Source organism: Schistocerca nitens, chromosome 10 (genome assembly GCF_023898315.1).
Source record: "Schistocerca nitens isolate TAMUIC-IGC-003100 chromosome 10, iqSchNite1.1, whole genome shotgun sequence".
In the NCBI taxonomy this organism is placed as follows: Eukaryota; Metazoa; Arthropoda; class Insecta; order Orthoptera; family Acrididae; genus Schistocerca; species Schistocerca nitens.
The window spans coordinates 54,720,123-54,740,242 of NC_064623.1; the positions used below are offsets into that span (position 1 = coordinate 54,720,123).

At 43.5% G+C, this 20,120-nt stretch overlaps 1 protein-coding gene across 1 annotated transcript in view; it reads right to left on the reverse strand.

Moving 5' to 3' along the window:
• The window catches only part of LOC126209860 (cytochrome P450 4C1-like), a 120,839-nt gene that overhangs the window by 17,546 nt on the left and 83,173 nt on the right, over positions 1-20,120 (reverse strand). Inside the window, exon 6 of the mRNA XM_049938986.1 lies at positions 13,472-13,702. Within this exon, the coding sequence (XP_049794943.1) occupies positions 13,472-13,702 (231 nt within the window). The remainder of the gene's footprint in view (positions 1-13,471; positions 13,703-20,120) is intronic.

A 20,120-nucleotide genomic window follows, 5' to 3' on the forward strand; every position in this document is an offset into this window, starting at 1 on the left:
TACGGTAAATCATCGAGTAGAACAGAAGTGATATCTGGCGTTCCGCTGTTCCTGATTTATGTAGATGATCTAGGTGATAATCTGAGCAGCCCCCTTCGATTTTTTGCAGATGACGCTGTTGTTTACCGTCTAGTAAAATCATCAGACGATCAATTCCAATTACAAAATGATCTAGAGAGAATTTCTATACGGTGCGAAAAGTGGCAATTGGCACTAAACAAAGAAAAGTGCGATGTCATCCACATGGGTACTAAAAGAAATCCGATAAATTTTGGGTAATCGATAAATCGCACAAATCTCAGGGCTGTCAATTCGACTAAATACCTAGGAATTACAATTACGAGCAACTTAAATTGGAAAGACCACATAGATAACATTCTGGGGAAGGTGGAACAAAGATTGCGCTTTGTTGGCAGAACACTTAGAAGATGCGACAAACCCGCTAGAGACAGTCTACATTACACTTGTCCGTCGTCTGCTGGAGTATTGCTGCGCGGTATGGGATCCTTACCAGGTGGGATTGACGGAGGACATCGAAAAAGTGCAAAGAAGGGCAGCTCGTTTCATGTTATCGTGCAGTAGGGGTGAGAGTGTCACTGATGTGATACGCTAGTTGGGGTGGCAGTCAGTGAAACAAAGGCGGTTTTCTTTGCAGCGAGATCTATTTACGAAATTTCAATCACCAACTTTCTCTTCCGAATGCGAAAATATTTTGTTGACACCCACCTACGTAGTGAGAAATGATTATCATAATAAAATAAGAGGAATCAGAGTTCGAACGGAAAGATTTAGGTGTTCCTTTTTCCCACGCGCCATTCGAGAATGGAATGGTAGAGAAGTAGTATGAAAATGGTTCGATGAACCCTCTGCCAGGCACTTAAGTGTGAATTGCAGAATAACCACGTACATGTAGATGTAGATGATGATCACGTTTCCCAATGTCAATGGCATTTTTCAACAGGATAATGCGCCACGTTGCAAGGAATGCGATGGAATGCTACGAGAAATTCAGCGGCGTGTTGCAATTGATATGCTGGTCCGCAGCTTACCAGATCTGAACCCGATCGAACACTTCTGGGATGTGATTGAACATGGTGTCAGAGCTCATCGCCCCCATCCCCGGAATTTACAGGAATCAGGTGACGTGTGTGTGTGTGCAGGTGTGGTGCCAACTCCCTCCAGCAACCTACCAAGGCCTCGTTGCTTCCATGACACGACGCGTCGCTGCTTTTATCCGCACCAAAAATGGAGGTACTGGCTATTAGGTTGGTGGCCATAATATTCTGACCGATCAGTATAGTACAACGTTCGTTCAACCGATAATGTCTCAAATTTTCTTTTCAGCCATGAATATACAGGGTGCTTTAGCTGCCTGCTGGTTTTATGCAACCTGCAACGCCTTCCAATATCACGTGCAGGACTGTCATATTCTCACACTCGCTACGTGAAAACTACAAGGGCATTTCGAAAAGCAAAGATACAATCGCCCGCAGTCCTTAAATAGAACATTTATTAGAAAACGTCAGTTACATCTTATTAAGTGGATTATTTGTTATTTTTCGACATAATCACCCCCGGTATCCAAAAATTTGTTAAGTTGGTGCACAAGCTTTTGTAGTCGTAGAAGGTTGTCGCCTGTTGTTGGAACCACATTTCAACTTCAACTTTGATCTCTTCATCGTCGTGGAATGATTTTCCACCAAGATGTGACTTCAGGTAACGGAAGACATGGAAGTCGGTGGGCGCAAAGTCCGGGCTGTCTGACGGATGGTCCAATACGTCCCATTTGAATTGTTTGAACAGTGCTTCGGTTCCAGAATGAGATTTTCACTCTGCAGCGGAGTGTGCGCTGATATGAAACTTCCTGGCAGATTAAAACTGTGTGCCCGACCGAGACTCGAACTCGGGACCTTTGCCTTTCGCGGGCAAGTGCTCTACCAACTGAGCTACCGAAGCACGACTCACGCCCGGTACTCACAGCTTTACTTCTGCCAGTACCTGGTAGGTAGGAGACGAGGTACTGGCAGAAGTAAAACTGTGAGTACCGGGCGTGAGTCGTGCTTGGGTAGCTCAGTTGGTAGAGCACTTGCCCGCGAAAGGCAAAGGTCCCGAGTTCGAGTCTCGGTCGGGCACACAGTTTTAATCTGCCAGGAAGTTTCAGTGCTTCGGTTATGAGCGCTGTGTGAGGCCGAGCATTGTCATGAAGCAAGCGGACTCCACTTGTCAGCATTCCCCTGCGTTTGTGTTGAATTTCCCTTCGAAGACGTTTCAAAGTCTGGCAATATGCAGCAGCATTAATTGTCGTTTCAGGAGGTATAAATTCCAACAGAAGAATGCCTTGTCTGTCCCAAAACACAGAAGCCATGATTTTCTTCGCTGAAATCGACGTTTTGCATTTCTTGGCTTTTGGTGAATTCGAATGGCGCCATTGCATTGATTGTTGCTTGGAGTCAGGTGTATGGTGATAAACCCACGTCTCGTCACCTGTCACAATGTGATCAAGGAACTCGTCACCTGCTTCAGCATAGTGTGTGAGGAAGTCGAGTGCAAAGCCCATCCTTATCTTTTTGTGTTCTTCCGTTAACAGTTTTGGAACCCAGCGCGCACACAATTTCCTGTACCCTAACTTGACAGTCACAACGTCACAAAGAGTTGTCATTGACACGTCCAGTATGATCTGATGCAATTCATTCAATGTGAAACGTCTGTTCTCACGAATTGCTTCCTCCGTTCTCCGAAGAAGGGCATCAAAGATCACAGATGGCTGACCTGTTCTTTCTTCGTCATCAACATCGGTCCTACCTTCAGAGAAATGACGACACCATTTCGTTACATTTTGTCGATTCATAATATTCCCATCAACAGAAACAATTTCTTTGTGAATATCCGCTGGTCGCTGACCTTTTGCATGAAGAAAACGTATGACAGAGCGGACTTTGCATTTGGGGGGATTCTGAATCGGCGCAGCCATTTTAAACACGACCTACTCCAACCAGAAGCAACGTTCAACTGCCGAACGACCGTGAGGATAAAGCTAACGGATCAAGGTTAACACCGGTGTTGCCAACTTGCTCGCCAAAACTCTTATGTTCCTCTGGCGTACGGTGTATCTTTACTTAGTGAAATACCCTCGTATTAGTCCCACAAGAAAAATGGACAGGACCTGTTTGTAACAAATTTAATCTAGTTAAATTTTGTACTGGGATATGTTTTTGTTAGAGTTATTAAAAAACGTTCAAAAGTGACCTTCAAACCGGCTTTTCTTCAATAACTCTAAAACAAAGACCCCCAGCGAAAACGTATCCCAGTACAAATTTAAGTACATTACATTTCAAACAAAAATATCTTGTTCAATTTTTTCTGTAGGACTAACAGTTTGCGTGTAGCGATCGCGAGAATACGAAAACCTCGAGCGTGATTTTTGAAGGCGTTGCAGGCTGCATAAAACCCTTATGTAAGGTCATCTGAATTATCCTATATACAGGGTAAACCATGAATCCATCAACGAACTTTCAGACCAAACAAGGGAAATTCTAGTAAACATGGGCTCTAAAATCCATACCTAAAAACTTTGAGCATTTGTTCATAATCGATGCTGTGGAGATCTAGTCTACTGTGAGCTCCTTGCTGTTCATATTTTAGGAAGATGTAGTATTGACCATACAAGAAAAAAAGTCTAGTATACAAGGGCTCCAAAACGCGCACCTTGATAGCTACAAGCAGTTGTTCAATAGAAGATATCGTTCACAGTACCGACGATGAATTAGTGGTGATATTTCTTAGGAATGTACGAGGGCAGTTCAATAAGTAATGCAACACATTTTTTTTCTCGGCCAATTTTGGTTGAAAAAACCGGAAATTTCTTGTGGAATATTTTCAAACATTCCCGCTTCGTCTCGTATAGTTTCATTGACTTCCGACAGGTGGCAGCGCTGTACGGAGCTGTTAAAATGGCGTCTGTAACGGATGTGCGTTGCAAACAATGGGCAGTGATCGAGTTTCTTTTGGCGGAAAACCAGGGCATCTCAGATATTCATAGGCGCTTGCAGAATGTCTACGGTGATCTGGCAGTGGACAAAAGCACGGTGAGTCGTTGGGCAAAGCGTGTGTCATCATCGCCGCAAGGTCAAGCAAGACTGTCTGATCTCCCGCGCGCACAGCTGTGACTCCTGCAATGGCGGAGCGTGCGAACACACTCGTTCGAGATGATCGACGGATCACCATCAAACAACTCAGTGCTCAACTTGACATCTCTGTTGGTAGTGCTGTCACAATTGTTCACCAGTTGGGATATTCAAAGGTTTGTTCCCGCTGGGTCCCTCCTTGTCTAACCGAACACCATAAAGAGCAAAGGAGAACCATATGTGCGGAATTGCTTGCTCGTCATGTGGCTGAGGGTGACAATTTCTTGTCAAAGATTGTTACAGGCGATGAAACACGGGTTCATCACTTCGAACCTGAAACAAAACGGCAATCAATGGAGTGGCGCCACACCCACTCCCCTACCAAGAAAAAGGTTAAAGCCATACCCTCAGCCGGTAAAGTCATGGTTACAGTCTTCTGGGACGCTGAAGGGGTTATTCTGTTCGATGTCCTTCCCCATGGTCAAACTATCAACTCTGAAGTGTATTGTGCTACTCTTCAGAAATTGAAGAAACGACTTCAGCGTGTTCGTAGGCACAAAAATCAGAACGAACTTCTCCTTCTTCATGACAACGCAAGACCTCACACAAGTCTTCGCACCCGAGAGGAGCTCACAAAACTTCTGTGGACTGTTCTTCCTCATGCACCCTACAGCCCCGATCTCGCACCGTCGGATTTCCATATGTTTGGCCCAATGAAGGACGCAATCCGTGGGAGGCACTACGCGGATGATGAAGAAGTTATTGATGCAGTACGACGTTGGCTCCGACATCGACCAGTGGAATGGTACCGTGCAGGCATACAGGCCCTCATTTCAAGGTGGCGTAAGGCCGTAGCATTGAATGGAGATTACGTTGAAAAATAGTGTTGTGTAGCTAAAAGATTGGGGAATAACCTGGTGTATTTCAGTGCTGAATAAAACAACCCCTGTTTCAGAAAAAAAATGTGTTGCATTACTTATTGAACTGCCCTCGTACTTTAGAGCACATGTTTACTGAACATTTTATTCTTGTTTTGGTCTGTAGTTAAACCTTTCAAAAAAGGGCTAGCAAAGAGCTGTGAGTAGAAGATTTGTTCCTCACAGTAGCCAAGATGAACATGTGCCCAGAGCTCTGAAGTTATGCATTGTAGAGCTATTTGTTTACTATTCATTTTTTATTGTTTTCGTCGATAATGCTACCGCTGAAATTTGGTTGATTGAATTCTGGTTCACCACGTATATACGAGAGGTATTTTTTTAAAGGTCCAATCCGCCGCGAAATGGAAACCACAATGAAAGACTAAAATATGTTCTTTGCAATATTTAGCTACATCTTGTATGTGGTTCTCTAAATAGTTGCCACTCAGAATTAGAAATTTTTCGTAGCTTTGTAGCAAGTTTCCAATACTTTCCTCATAGTAAGCAGCCACTTGTATTGTCTACCAATTCTCTATTATGGCCTGCAGCTCCTCTGTGCCAAAATTCTTCTCTTATAGCCAGCAGTTCGTGTGAACAAAGAGATGAAAACCAGAAGAAGCCAAGTCTGAGCTCTATGATGGGAGATAACACACTTCCCATCGAAAACGCTGCACAAGAGTCTTCGATGTAGTTCTCTCAGCAGCCGAGCCTTGTTATGAAGAACGACAACGCCTGTTCTGAATTGGCTTCGCAGAGGACTTTCTGAAATCGTCTGATCCACTTTTTGACAAGATCATCGGATGACTGTGGCTTCCTTCGCTGACCGCGTGCGTCATCCTAGACCGTTGCCACACCTTGCTGTCACACATGACAGTTACGTTATGCGGGTGGCATGAATCAGGTGAAAACCATCAGCATGTACAACGCGTCTGAAGGGAGACACTGTTGCTCTAGGCACCTTTACGTACTCACTGCGCGCTCAGAACTGAAAATACACTCCTGGAAATTGAAATAAGAACACCGTGAATTCATTGTCCCAGGAAGGGGAAACTTTATTGACACATTCCTGGGGTCAGATACATCACATGATCACACTGACAGAACCACAGGCACATAGACACAGGCAACAGAGCATGCACAATGTCGGCACTAGTACAGTGTATACCCACCTTTCGCAGCAATGCAGGCTGCTATTCTCCCATGGAGACGATCGTAGAGATGCTGGATGTAGTCCTGTGGAACGGCTTGCCATGCCATTTCCACCTGGCGCCTCAGTTGGACCAGCGTTCGTGCTGGACGTGCAGACCGCGTGAGACGACGCTTCATCCAGTCCCAAACATGCTCAATGCGGGACAGATCCGGAGATCTTGCTGGCCAGGGTAGTTGACTTACACCTTCTAGAGCACGTTGGGTGGCACGGGATACATGCGGACGTGCATTGTCCTGTTGGAACAGCAAGTTCCCTTGCCGGTCTAGGAATGGTAGAACGATGGGTTCGATGACGGTTTGGATGTACCGTGCACTATTCAGTGTCCCCTCGACGATCACCAGTGGTGTACGGCCAGTGTAGGAGATCGCTCCCCACACCATGATGCCGGGTGTTGGCCCTGTGTGCCTCGGTCGTATGCAGTCCTGATTGTGGCGCTCACCTGCACGGCGCCAAACACGCATACGACCATCATTGGCACCAAGGCAGAAGCGACTCTCATCGCTGAAGACGACACGTCTCCATTCGTCCCTCCATTCACGCCTGTCGCGACACCACTGGAGGCGGGCTGCACGATGTTGGGGCGTGAGCGGAAGACGGCCTAACGGTGTGCGGGACCGTAGCCCAGCTTCATGGAGACGGTTGCGAATGGTCCTCGCCGATACCCCAGGAGCAACAGTGTCCCTAATTTGCTGGGAAGTGGCGGTGCGGTCCCCTACGGCACTGCGTAGGATCCTACGGTCTTGGCGTGCATCCGTGCGTCGCTGCGGTCCGGTCCCAGGTCGACGGGCACGTGCACCTTCCGCCGACCACTGGCGACAACATCGATGTACTGTGGAGACCTCACGCCCCACGTGTTGAGCAATTCGGCGGTACGTCCACCCGGCCTCCCGCATGCCCACTATACGCCCTCGCTCAAAGTCCGTCAGCTGCACATACGGTTCACGTCCACGCTGTCGCGGCATGCTACCAGTGTTAAAGACTGCGATGGAGCTCCGTATGCCACGGCAAACTGACTGACACTGACGGCGGCGGTGCACAAATGCTGCGCAGCTAGCGCCATTCGACGGCCAACACCGCGGTTCCTGGTGTGTCCGCTGTGCCGTGCGTGTGATCATTGCTTGTACAGCCCTCTCGCAGTGTCCGGAGCAAGTATGGTGGGTCTGACACACCGGTGCCAATGTGTTCTTTTTTCCATTTCCAGGAGTGTAGCAACATGACGCGACAGCCTGGTATACTAGATACACCCATCTCTGTGTACTTCAGATTTGAGGTTTCTTGTGCATGTGCGTGAAGTTTTGAACAATTCTGACAGGAGGATGAACTGTAGTGAACCATGAAGATGGCATCTGCTGAACACCCTCGTTACAAGTAAATTGCTGTAATTGTGCAGTTTATGGTAACGACGCAGTCGCTAAGAGCACTAATGGGTGATGAGAAAGGAGAGTTAAGGCGTCAAGAAATGTAAGAAACTGACCTCCATGACCGGCTACGTTCGGAACATCGTGTCACAGCCACTGCTGTCGACGCCGTGAATCATAAGAACGCCAGTATTCTTGCAGATCGGCTCAACACAGTTCGACAATCGGCTCTGCTGCTTTCAGTGACCGCGCGGGATTAGCCGAGCGGTCTTAGGCGCTGCTGTCATGGGCTGTCCGGCTGGTTCCAGAGGAGGTTCGAGTCCTCCCTCGGGCATGTGTGTGTGTGTGTGTTTGTCCTTAGGATAATTTAGGTTCAGCAGTGTGTAAGCTTAGGGACTGATGACCTTAGCAGTTACGTCCCATAAGATTTCACACACATTTGAACATTTTTTTTCTTTTTTGCTTTCACTGAGGATTAGAAGTGTGTGCTCAGTGCTGGAGAATCTTGGATATTCGAAGGTGTCATCAAGACGAATTCCACGAATACTCGCATATCACGTTATTCAAAGGGAAAACCGTTGGAACAGCTTGAGGCCAATTGAGAGGCCTTCCTTCCATGGATGGTTACAGGTAACCTGACTGAGCTGGAAATATAAGGGCAGTGACACCGCCCACAGTCGCCAGAGAAGAAAAAACTGGAGGCAGCTCTGTCTGCTGGCAAAGTCATACTGACAGTCTTTTGGAATAGTAATGTTGTCATTCTAGAGCATGTGTTGCCAAAAGGGTAAACCATTATTTCAGTGGCCTATTAGAAGAGGCTGAACAAAATCAAGAACTGGCCCCGATGTGGCAGGTCTGAAGAAAAGCAAACTATCTCGGAAGGTTCTGGGCACTTCAGTCCGGAACAGCGCTGCTGCTACAGTCGCAGGTTCGAATCCTGCCTCGGGCATGGTTGTGTGTGATGTCCTTAGGTTAGTTAGGTTTCAGTAGTTCAAAATCTAAGGGACTGATGACCTCAGATGTTAAGTCCCACAGTGCTCAGAGCCATTTGAACCATTTGAATCGGAGGGTTCTTGTAATGAGACAAGCACGTAGGACTGCAGAAAGGTTGGCTTCAGAGCGACGACAAGCTGCGCTGTTAAGCTGAGTTGCTGCAGAACCTGAGTGCGACATCACGCACGAACATAACAGAGAGGCAAAGAATAGACAGGATTCAATATTCGTTATCACGGTTAAACTCCCGGATAAGTTCTAAGCTTATGAACACCCTCACAGAAAGCAAACTATGTTGAATACAATAATTTGCGGTTGATATGGCAGTAATATCATTTATGAACTGTCTTGTAGTTGTGGAAAAAATGTTGATAGTTTCTTCTTTCTTAAACATGCGTCTTCAGTTTGAGAACTTTTGTCGTTGTATTTTGTGGATATTCTTGAATTCTGTGTGTTTAGTGATTCACATTTACATTTTACTGTACTACAATCTCAGTAACATCATGTTCAGGAAATTGTTACTTAGTTGTTTATTCATTTACACATAATTTACAGAATGATATCAGACATGACACAGTACTTGCAAAAGGAAACCATTTTTTAAAAAATTATCTAATCTATGCATGCAGTAATATTCTCTCGTGTAGGTATACTGCCTGTGTGTTAGTTTGGATTTTTACACATACATTGTGTATTACAAATATAGCTCCTTTTATGATATTTCACAGGGTGTTTTAGCCAAATGAAGTTCAAAGAAAGGATTGCAGTACTAAACCATACTCATCATTGTACTGTGCTGGAAATGTGAGGAATTCAACATTACCAAGTCATCATGTTTTGTAAATTGATATATATATATATATATATATATATATATATATATATATATATATATATATATATATATATATATACGAGGTGTGGCTAGAAAAAAACCGGACTAGTACTGGTGAAACAATAAAACGAATGCAATAAGGCTGAAAGTCGCGTGGCCTGTCACGTGACTCTCGCTCCGCCTACTGCTCGAGTTTCATCTGCCTCCTGCACTCAGTCTGCCCGTGGCGTCTATTTTAAGTAGTTGACGTTTTGTCTGTGCATCGGAAAATGTTGAGTGTACAGAAACACGCTGTTCTTTCTGTACACTCAACATTTTCCGATGCACAGACAAAACGTCAACTACTTAAAACAGACGCCACGGGCAGACTGAGTGCAGGAGGCAGATGAAACTCGAGCAGTAGGCGGAGCGAGAGTCACGTGACAGGCCACGCGACTTTTAGCCTTATTGCATTCATTTTATTGTTTCACCAGTGCTAGTCCGGTTTTTTTCTAGCCAAGTCAAATGTGCTACATAATGTTTTTAGTAGAATAGAAGGTATCAGAACCAACTTATTAGAGATGGGCAAACTGAAACACGTAACTGTTTCGAAACAAATGAAACAGCACAATGTATGTTTCGATACGCTGTTTCGAAACAGTTTGTGTTTTGTAATCTAATAAATATATTTTATCACCTTGAATGCCTGCTGTATGTGTTTGTCCGTATAAACACAAATGAGGTGCGAGAACGCTAATCATGTCGCACAAAGTACGAAGCTATCACTTAGGCGTCTTGGCAGAATCGTATTTCCTGCAGCAAATGCGCTGCTTTCGTGTCGTGTGACTTTCATACTTTTCAATTGGCTGAAGACAGCCATAACTGAACACAGAATAACCACCACGAACGGAACTGGAGGTGGGAGCAAACTGCAGAATGGTTCAAATGGCTCTGAGCACTATGGGACTTAACATCTATGGTCATCAGCCCCCTAGAACTTAGAACTACTTAAACCTAACTAACCTAAGGACAGCACACAACACCCAGCCATCACGAGGCAGAGAAAATCCCTGACCCCGCCGGGAATCGAACCCAGGAACCCGGGCGTGGGAAGCGAGAACGCTACCGCACGACCACGAGATGCGGGCGCAAACTGCAGAACCAACGGATATTCTACTGGGATTCCCACATTCCGTTAGTATGGGTAATATACCCATCCTGCTAATTTCCATGCACACAAAGGGAATCATTGTGAATAATAGGCACAGTGACTATAGACTCACAAATAACGCCAAATAATTCGAATATATAACAAAATATAACAGAAAAAAAATTTGTCTTTCATGGTGTTTCGAATCGTTACTATAAATTCACCATGCTTCCCAGCCCTTCCCGTTCACCATTACACTATCAGTGATATATCAAACAGATTGCTTGCAATTATACCTACATCAGATTTATGTATATGTCTAATAACGGTCACTCTACGCCTTTTTTATTCAAAATGTTGTGGGCTTACTTGCGTTTCTTAATATGATTTCTGTATATGCACAGAGAAGCGTATGTTATTAAAAAAGTGTAATTTAACTGAATGATTTTCACATATTTATTATTGTGAATGTGAATAGTATGCATTGTTTTATTGTTTGGTTAGTGTTTATAAAGCATATGTTACGCCATTTCGGAATAGGACAGTCAGCTAGAAACGAAGCTTTATTTTCGGATATCTTAAGCATCCTGCTGATGCTTGTCAAAAAGATTTCGACACTCTTGAAAGTGTTTCTTGAAGTGGTATGTTGTGTTTAAGTACCTGTGTCGAGCCCGAATCTCGTCCGACACAGAGCGGAATGAAACATCACTGTTTCGATACCATTAGTCCGTTCCAAGCACAGGTGGACTGAAACAGCATTATTTTGAAACAACGATACAGTTCTGTGTCTGGCTCGAGATCGAATCTGGTCCGGTTATCCGAGACAGAGGCGGAATGAAACACCACTGTTTCGAAACAGTGAACCACAGCCGTTCCGAAACACTGAAACAGTACCAAGTATCGATACACTGTATCGAAACATAGAAACAGTGGCCAAGTCTACAACTTATACTTCACATTCGTTCTACGCTATATTTTCCAGTAAATAACTTTTTAAGATTACTGGCAAGTTATTGAAAATTTAAGTTCCAGAATAGTGAACTCTTATTTCGAGTGAAGAAAAAAATCTTTCTCTTCATATGTGGATTATCCTGTTTTGAAATATTTAATTAATAAGCTCTCTTTTTACTAGATCAAGGCGAATGATTCTCTGGTTACAGTGATGGCGCAGATAACAATGAATATATTTTGTTGTTGACAATTTGTGATGAATCACACCTTAATACTAGACTCTACTCTGTGAATTAATTACATGAGCTGCTTAAAAAGGTTTAGTGTATTTTTTTTTACTTAAACACACGGTCTTTCACTGCCAAGCTGAAAATTTTTCAATCTGCCCATTTCGTTTGTAAGAGCATATATTTCTCTATGACAAACGGGGAAGAAGGGCAAGATGAAGAGCTATAATGAGAAAGAGGGACAGAGAAAAATATAATGAAGGAAAGTGAGCAGAAAAGACAAAGCAGAGGAGTAGGAATAAGACTGCAGCAGAAGAATAAGAATTTGGACTAGAACAAGAAGACTGATCAGAAGATAAGAGGAAAATGGAAAAAAATATAAGCAAAGAGGTGGTAGAAGAAGGTGGAATCCTAGGGGACAGCAGAGAAGTGTAAAGATGGAAATGTCTGAAAGGAGAGGGAAGAGAAGAATAAGAAGGAAAGGTGTAGGAGAGAGAAAAAAGGGGGAAGAACTGTAAGAAGAGTGAGGATGAGGGATAAAAATCAAACAAATTAGATTGAGAGGAAAAACTTGAAAAAGAGAAAAGTGAAGGAGTCAATAAAGAAGAGAATGGACAAAATAATGAAAAAAGGAGAAAAAGTAAGTAAGATCTTGGAGAAGAACACAGGATGAAATAAGATGTAGAATAAAGATGAGGAAGAAGGGAAAGGCAATAAGTAGCTAAGGATGAGCGGGAAAGAGAAGATTTAAATGAATTGGTGAAGAGAGAATTAAGAAGAAGTATAAATAGAATAACGTTTGTGATAAGATTAGGGATGAGGCTGAGAGGTGAAGAACTGAAGAAGATCAGAATGAAGCTAAGGAGAAGAAGGGGAGATGAGAGGGGGGAGGAGGAGATAGATGGGATGGTACAGGAACAATGAAGAACAAATAGAAATAGAAGAATGAATTCTATAAAGTGAGTGAGGGGAAGCAAGGTGCATATGAGCAAAAGGCAGTGGAGGTGGAACTACGGTGGGAACTGAAAAAGTAAATAAATATGAAGTAAAGGATATTGAGGGAGTGGAGGACAAGCAAAAGGATGAAAGGTTGGATGAAGTACGGGAGAAAGAATGAGATAGAAGTTGAAATACATAAAGGAGACCGATAAATTTAGTAAACTCTGGATAAGTAACGGGATATGGAAGTCAAGCAAAAGGAAGAGCTGAGCGATAAAGTGAAGGGCAATGAAGCACTGAAGGATGAACTGCAGGAGGGAGAGTTGGGTGAAGTGGTGGAGGCAGAAGAAAGAAGGAGAAGTAGAAAAGGAGAAGAGAAAGAATAAAGTGTGAGAGTGGAGGAGAATTGTGGATGAGGAAATGGGAATAGGAGTAGGAGGTAGAGAAGATGTGAATGAAGTGTAGGGGAATAAGGTAGTGGAGAATGAGCAAGAAGAGAAAGATTTGGATGAAGTGTTGGAGGAAAAGTGACAGGGAAGTAGGATTATCGCAAGGATCATGTCAAAGTGAGGGAGGAGGATGGGAGTTGCAGATGAGGAAAACTAAATGTAGTAGGAGGTGGAACTGGAGGAGAAGAAGAGAAGAAGTTCTAAAACAAGGCGAGTGGGAGGAGTAGCAGGAGGGAGCTAAATATGTTGGGAAAGTGAAGAAAGACAAGGTAGTAGAGAATAAGCAGCAAGAAGGGATATAATAAGGAGGCCAGTCAGACGCCGCTGCTTCTGACTTACCGCATCCCGGGCCTCACTGAGCGGCATCTTGGTCTGCGCGCCTGTTTTTACGAGAGATTCGGTCAGGTTCAGGTGCTTTGTGGCAGGTTCCTCGTCCGTGGTCGTCGACGTCATGGCGATGCACTTCATGGCCCAGTCCTGCAGCAGCTGCGTGTACTTGAACAGGCCACGACCCTTGGAAGTCATCTTCAGCAGGAACTTGTTCTGCAGCCACGGCCGCACTATCATCATCTGTAAACACCAAATATCACACGGTGCTCGTCAGAACTAGTCTCTCTTTGGAGGGGACTTCTGTAATCATTGACAACTTGCAAGAAATACGAATAGTATCGAAACTCCCTATGGAAAATCATGAATACAAGGCCTAACTGTGATTCATTGTGAAAGTTAAACACTGATGAAGCAGATAAACTGTAACTATCAGTTCGTGGACACGCCCATCGGCGGTCGTTGTTGTGAACAACGGCGCTGTTTCTTCAGTTTCCAGGGAGCAGTAACTACTGCCCATCCTGTAGATAACGCTCTCACCTTCCCTTAATCCACTTAAATGCTGGCGCTCTTTAACGTTTCCTCTTACAAAACGTTTTACACTACAAAAGAGAATAAGTTTCTGCAATGACATAAATCTGTGTTAGATGTACGAGGGTTTGCTGAAACGTAATGCCTCAGAATTTTTATGTGACAAATAAATAGTAAGACAAAATTATTAACATTCTAAAACTTTATTGAACACGTCAACATATTTATTTCTCAACGTAGTCACCCTGCTGATGAACACATTTCTCCCAACGAGTGAGCAGTTTGTTCATACTGTCACTGTAGAATGTCTGACATATGTCACGGGACCACAACCTCACTTCTGCTTGAACCGCTTCATGATTAGCAAACTGAAGTCCCCCAAGGTGATCTTCAAGTTTTGGAAACAGATAAAAAACGGATGGGACCAAGTCGGTAGAGTAGGGAGGATGATAAATGACCGTGAACTCAAGGTGTCGGACTGTTATGCACATCACAGCGCTCTTGTATGATCTGGCATTGTCCTGCTGAAGGAGAGGTCGGCAGAATTCGTGCTTTCGATCACAGCGCGCTGTGTCTCACGCATCGGCATACTTATGTCATCCACCACTATGTGACGCCTTTTATTTGCAGCCCTGTAGCGACAGGAGGCAACACTTTGTGTCAGGGAGGCGGGAAACTCGAGTGAGTTGTATACACCACATGTAATACCTCAACTGATATGTAGAAGTCCGCAGCTCGTGGTCGGGCGGTAGCTTTCTCGCTTCCCGCGCCCGGGTTCCCGGGTTCGATTCCCGGCGGGGTCAGGGATTTTCTCTGCCTCGTGATGACTGGGTGTTGTGTGATGTCCTTAGGTTAGTTAGGTTTAATTGGTTCTAAGTTCTAGGGGACTGATGACCATGGATGTTAAGTCCCATAGTGCTCAGAGCCATTTTTTGTAGAACAGAAGTCTGGAAGCACTACTTTTCAGCACGCCCTTTTACTAACCGCACAAGTTGTTGTTTGCTGACTGTTGCATACGAGGGCTATGTAGAATAAACTGCTGGGTCCACTTAGCATGACCATCTGTCATTTGTGGAGTGGGTATCCTGTCTTTCCCAATGGGCAGCACTTCAGCAACTGCGGATGCCGTTAAACGCTACATAATAAATCACAACCCACCAAGTGGGATAAACATCACAGTCTACCCCAACCATTGTATTGTATTGTATTGTATGGAATTGGGGACCTAGGAACGATGGAGAGGCTTCGTCCCCGCCGTAGCCCTCAGTGGTTCACAACCCCACAACAGGCTACAGCAGTCCACTCACCCCACCGCCGCCCCACTCTGAACCCAGGGTTATTGTGCAGTTCGGCTCCCAGTGAAACACCCCCCCCCCCTCTCCATTGGGAACGTCACACACCAGACGAGTGTAACCCCAGTGTTTGCGTGGTAGAGTAATTATGGTGTATGCGTACGTGGAGAAAGTGTTTACGGAGCAATCGCCGACGTAGTGTAACTGAGGTGGCATAAGGGGAATCAGCCCTCATTCGCCGAGGCAGATGGAAAACCGTCTTAAAAACCGTCCACAGACCGCATGGCTAACCGGGCGGGCTACCCCGACCATACTGTTCTCAAAGCCGATTGATTTCCAAAGGATGGCCAGTATTTCTTCATACCCCTTTGAAAATTAGCCTCTCAGAGGATTGACAGGGAGCAGCACCCCACAGCCAGTAACACAAACATTAGTGAGCTGAAGTGTCTGCATTCTGCTCTGGATGCAGGCTGACCGAAAGGTGGAGCGATGTTGGTTGCTCGCAAAGATGGGGCGTCTCCCAGCAGCTCCTACAAAGATAGTGTCGGAGTTTGTTTATGGTTGGTCTAAATTTTTATAATTTTTTGCTTTAAAATTTTCGCATATTGATACCGGTACTATATTTTCTGTATATGTAAAGTGTGATATACTGGAGGTTAAAGTTCTTTGCATTGTATGTGAGTAATGTATATAAAATACAATGTACATTGTTTGCCACGTCAAATAGTTTTCTGGTGACATTATCTACTTAACAATATTTGTGTGCATAAACTGTTCATGTTGACGTAAATTTGACAATTATAAGAAATGGTCATGCTTAGGAACAATGTAAGAAATAGGTGTTATGTAAAAGCCAGTGTGCTTTTGTCTGAAACGAAAGTGGCTATGCTCAGTGGAAAAGGTGGCAAGGGCGAATTGGCGCGCTACCTAGATCAAGCGTGGGAAGTAAGTCACACAGCCTGTAGGCAGCAGTGATTGAGGCAACACTCTTGTGGAGCAGGAGAAGCTTTGCCTGCAAAGTTGCACAAAAATGCCTAGGCTGAAGAATGCAGACGGCAGCGAGTTGTTGGGCTACTGTATGTAAAACTGAACGAAGCGTATAAGAGAAATTGAGCCCATACAGCAAGATACATGCAGGCCGTGCTGTGGGTAGTGTAGCCGTCATCATTGTTCGCCCCACCCAAGCCTACAGCCACCAGATAAGAAATTATTTATGGTATTTTACTTTAGTACAGCGTGAACTATTAATTTAAATTGTGTTTTATTAGTAAATAACCATTCTCGAACTTTAAAAAAACTGGTTCACCCTGTTAATTCATCCTACTCAGACACCTACATAAGGTTCCTTCCTGGTGGTTGATTAATCCGAGTATCCTGTTTTACAGACTTACGAAGTGCCATGTTAATATAAAGAGACACCATTTAAATTGTTCTGTGTAAAAATTTGTCTTAGTTGTTTCATTGAAAGATGTAATGAGAATTTTAGTCAGAGTAATAACACGTCCATGCCTTGGTATATTACAGAGAAATAAAGTGAAACTACTTTTGTTTTATAAGTTTTCTTAACTGTTGCAAAGTGTAATAGTGAAAGTTTGGTTACATAAAATTCAATCAGAGTGAAGCCAAGTTATTAGAATCTGTTAAATGACTATACACAGTCAATTCAAAGAGTAATAGCATTTGAAAGTAAATTCCACTAAGAAAGAGGTTTTCCTGAAGTGAAATGTTCAGTATAAAAAATGTATGCTTTAGTATCTAAGTATTTTAGTATTTATATTCTTTGGTTATGGAATGTGCTTTTCTAAAGGTCCCTCCTAGCTAAAATTTTTCTAGCTTCCTTGAACTTATCTATTGGGCTTTTTCTCTTTTAAAAACGTAATGTATAAGGGTGTAATAGCCAAAAAATTCCACTGCACCAAAACTGTTTATGTGGAATAATATTTTTTTGAAGAAGCAACCTAAACAGTAGCAAGAAAGCAGGCAAAATGCATACTTCTCCTTCTCCAATACTTCACTGTTTCATTGCCTGGATGGGCTGACGACCGTTAGTACATATTTTTAACCACTAAATGAACTTGTAACTGACTTGTCCTGGCTTCAACATAATACTACTCATACTGCATTTCTTTCTAACCGCTGCGTGAGATCTTACGAAAAGAAGCGAATAGTCTGATTTACTTACCTATTAGACACAAAAATCAGTCAAGTCCTGTAAAAAGGGTAACTCTATTGATTAGCTTTTCCAATTAACAGGACTATCCTCCAATAGCGTACTTTATTTGGAAACTAAACAAAATTTAGTAAAAGGGTTATATGTGGCAACGTAGAAACGGGGTTTTTTGTTATTTACGTAAGAGCATACTAAATCACAATAGTAGCGGTAAGATTATAAGGTGAGGTTTAAAAAGTGTTGCATGTCTGAAATTTGGAGTCAATAAGAAGAGACTGAGTGAGCGAGTATTTTCTTGATGGACAACATGGAGTCATGTACTACCCAGAGGTAGTGTTTGACAATGGCAAGGCGAATTTGGTAAGGTCTTACAGAAGACAACATATTCCGCTTATTGCACTAGAAGCTTGTGATTTTCTGTGTTGTAAAGGTGGTGTTTGTTTTTTGCCTATTCTAGAGTTGAGAACAACTGTGTGAAGTGAAATGACAAGTTTAATGTCACACTATTTCTCACAAAATTACAGCTTTCACGCAGTTTTCAACTCGCCAACATAAAAACAGCGCAATGAATAACACATCTTGCCAACATCAAAAAGTGAAATAAGTGTATACACAAAAATGTTAAATATTAACTCTCTGAAAGAACATTAATCTTAAGCATAATATTATGACAGATTAATTGGAAATTTCTTTACATTAATCATAAGCACAATAATATGAAAGTTTAATTGGACATTTATTTACAAAATTGCTCCTACACATGTTGGTCAGTACTAAGAAAATCGTCCAATTCCGGTTCAAAGTTCGGTACTATTTAAGATGACAGTCAAGTCTACGATGGATGGTTAATCAAGTGACAAATTTGAGGGCAATATTACCGAACGCCGCTCGAGTTTACAGTGGACGCAAGCTGGTGAACCAACAAAGTTTACGCCTCTGCACGCGGTATTCACCTTAAGCTGCAACGTGCTGCTGTCTGCAAGGCCGCTCTCTCCCACTGAAATTCCTACAAAATAAGAAGAATGCTCCTATTGGTCGGAAAAAGCCGTGACGTGCTGAACTTTCCAGCAGAAACTTTCCCTATGTTTTTCGTTATGTGAGAAAACATGTACTCAGCCCTAGTCTTATGTGGCGATATACACATGCGTGGTTAGAGCAGCATGCATATTATAGTGTTCTCTCAGTTCTCAAAGGAACAATTAACTAATTTGGCTGGTTCGTTTCTCCACAGTTGGAGCTAAACGTTGCTACAGCTAATTTTAGCAGGAGTGCAGCCACTGTTAACGCAGTGTCCACACAAATTTCTTCTCTGTGTCGTACGGAGCGTTAAGCGCTCCGTTCTGCACTTGACGCCAATTCAGAGAAGAGTCTCACCGAAAAATTTCTCTCTTGTCCCACTCATGGCAGAACTGCCTCCCTCCTTTTTCACGTCACAGCTTTTTCCGACCAATAGGAGCATTCCTCTTATTTTATAGCAACTCTCTCTACCAATCGCAATGTCTCTTCTATCAAACTGCATCGAAACTTCAGTATTTTTCCCCTTCATAGTGCGTTTCCGCCAATCGGATGTTTTGTACCCATTCTAGACACCTAAAGTACATTGACCTTTTTCATGTGACGCACTCGCTGGACGAAAATGCGTCACTTGCTTTTGTTTGTATCCCATTAGAATTTCAAACTGCAGTTTTCTAAAGCTTCTTTTCTGCCCTTGAGCAGATGTTTCGCTACAGGCGGTCCTCCGGCTTGAATCACCTGGTCCAGGGTCGCTGTCCTCCTTCCTGGCACACCTTTAAGTGGTCGCCGGCGTAACTGCTGCAGCGTGGCTTCGTTGTGCCATTGTGGAGCTGGCTTTTCAAAACTAAAAACGACTCAACCCGCATTCCCTTCCACTCAAAGACATGCACTGTATAGGAATGGTGTGTTAATTACCGTCGATTGACTGTCATCCCTTTTTGCATTACGAGGTGCGGCTAGAAAAAAACCGGACTGATGCTGGAAAAAACATTTATTTACAATTACTTACAATTTCATGTTATCTCCTTCAATGTGCTCTCCTCCTCGGTCCCTACACCGCTCCATACGAATTTTCCACTGTTCATAGCAATGCTGCAGATCATTTTCGGTAAGTCCATACATTACTTCCGTCGCTTTTTCTTTTACTGCTTCAACAGTCTCAAATCTAGTTCCTTTCAAAGCTGACTTGACTTTAGGGAAAAGAAAAAAGTCACAGGGAGCCAAATCAGGTGAGTAGGGTGGATGATCTAAGATGGGAATGTTGTGTTTTGCCAAAAACGTCTTCACTGACAACGCACTGTGAGCTGGGGCATTGTCTTGGTGAAGGATCCGTAACTTTTTTCTCCACAAATCGTTCCGTTTTCTCCGTACTCGCTCACGTAGGGTAGCCAGGACGCTAATGTAGTAATGCTGATTCACTGTTTGTCCCTCTGGAACCCAATCAATGTGCACAATCCCTTTGATGTCAAAAAAAAACAATCATCATTGCCTTGAATTTCGATTTTGACATTCGTGATTTTTTTTGTCGTGGAGAACCAGGAGTTTTCCAATGCATCGATTGGCGTTTAGTTTCGGGATCGTAAGTAAAAAACCACGATTCATCGCAAGTAATAACATTTTGTAAGAAGTTGGGATCACTTTCAATGTTTTCCAG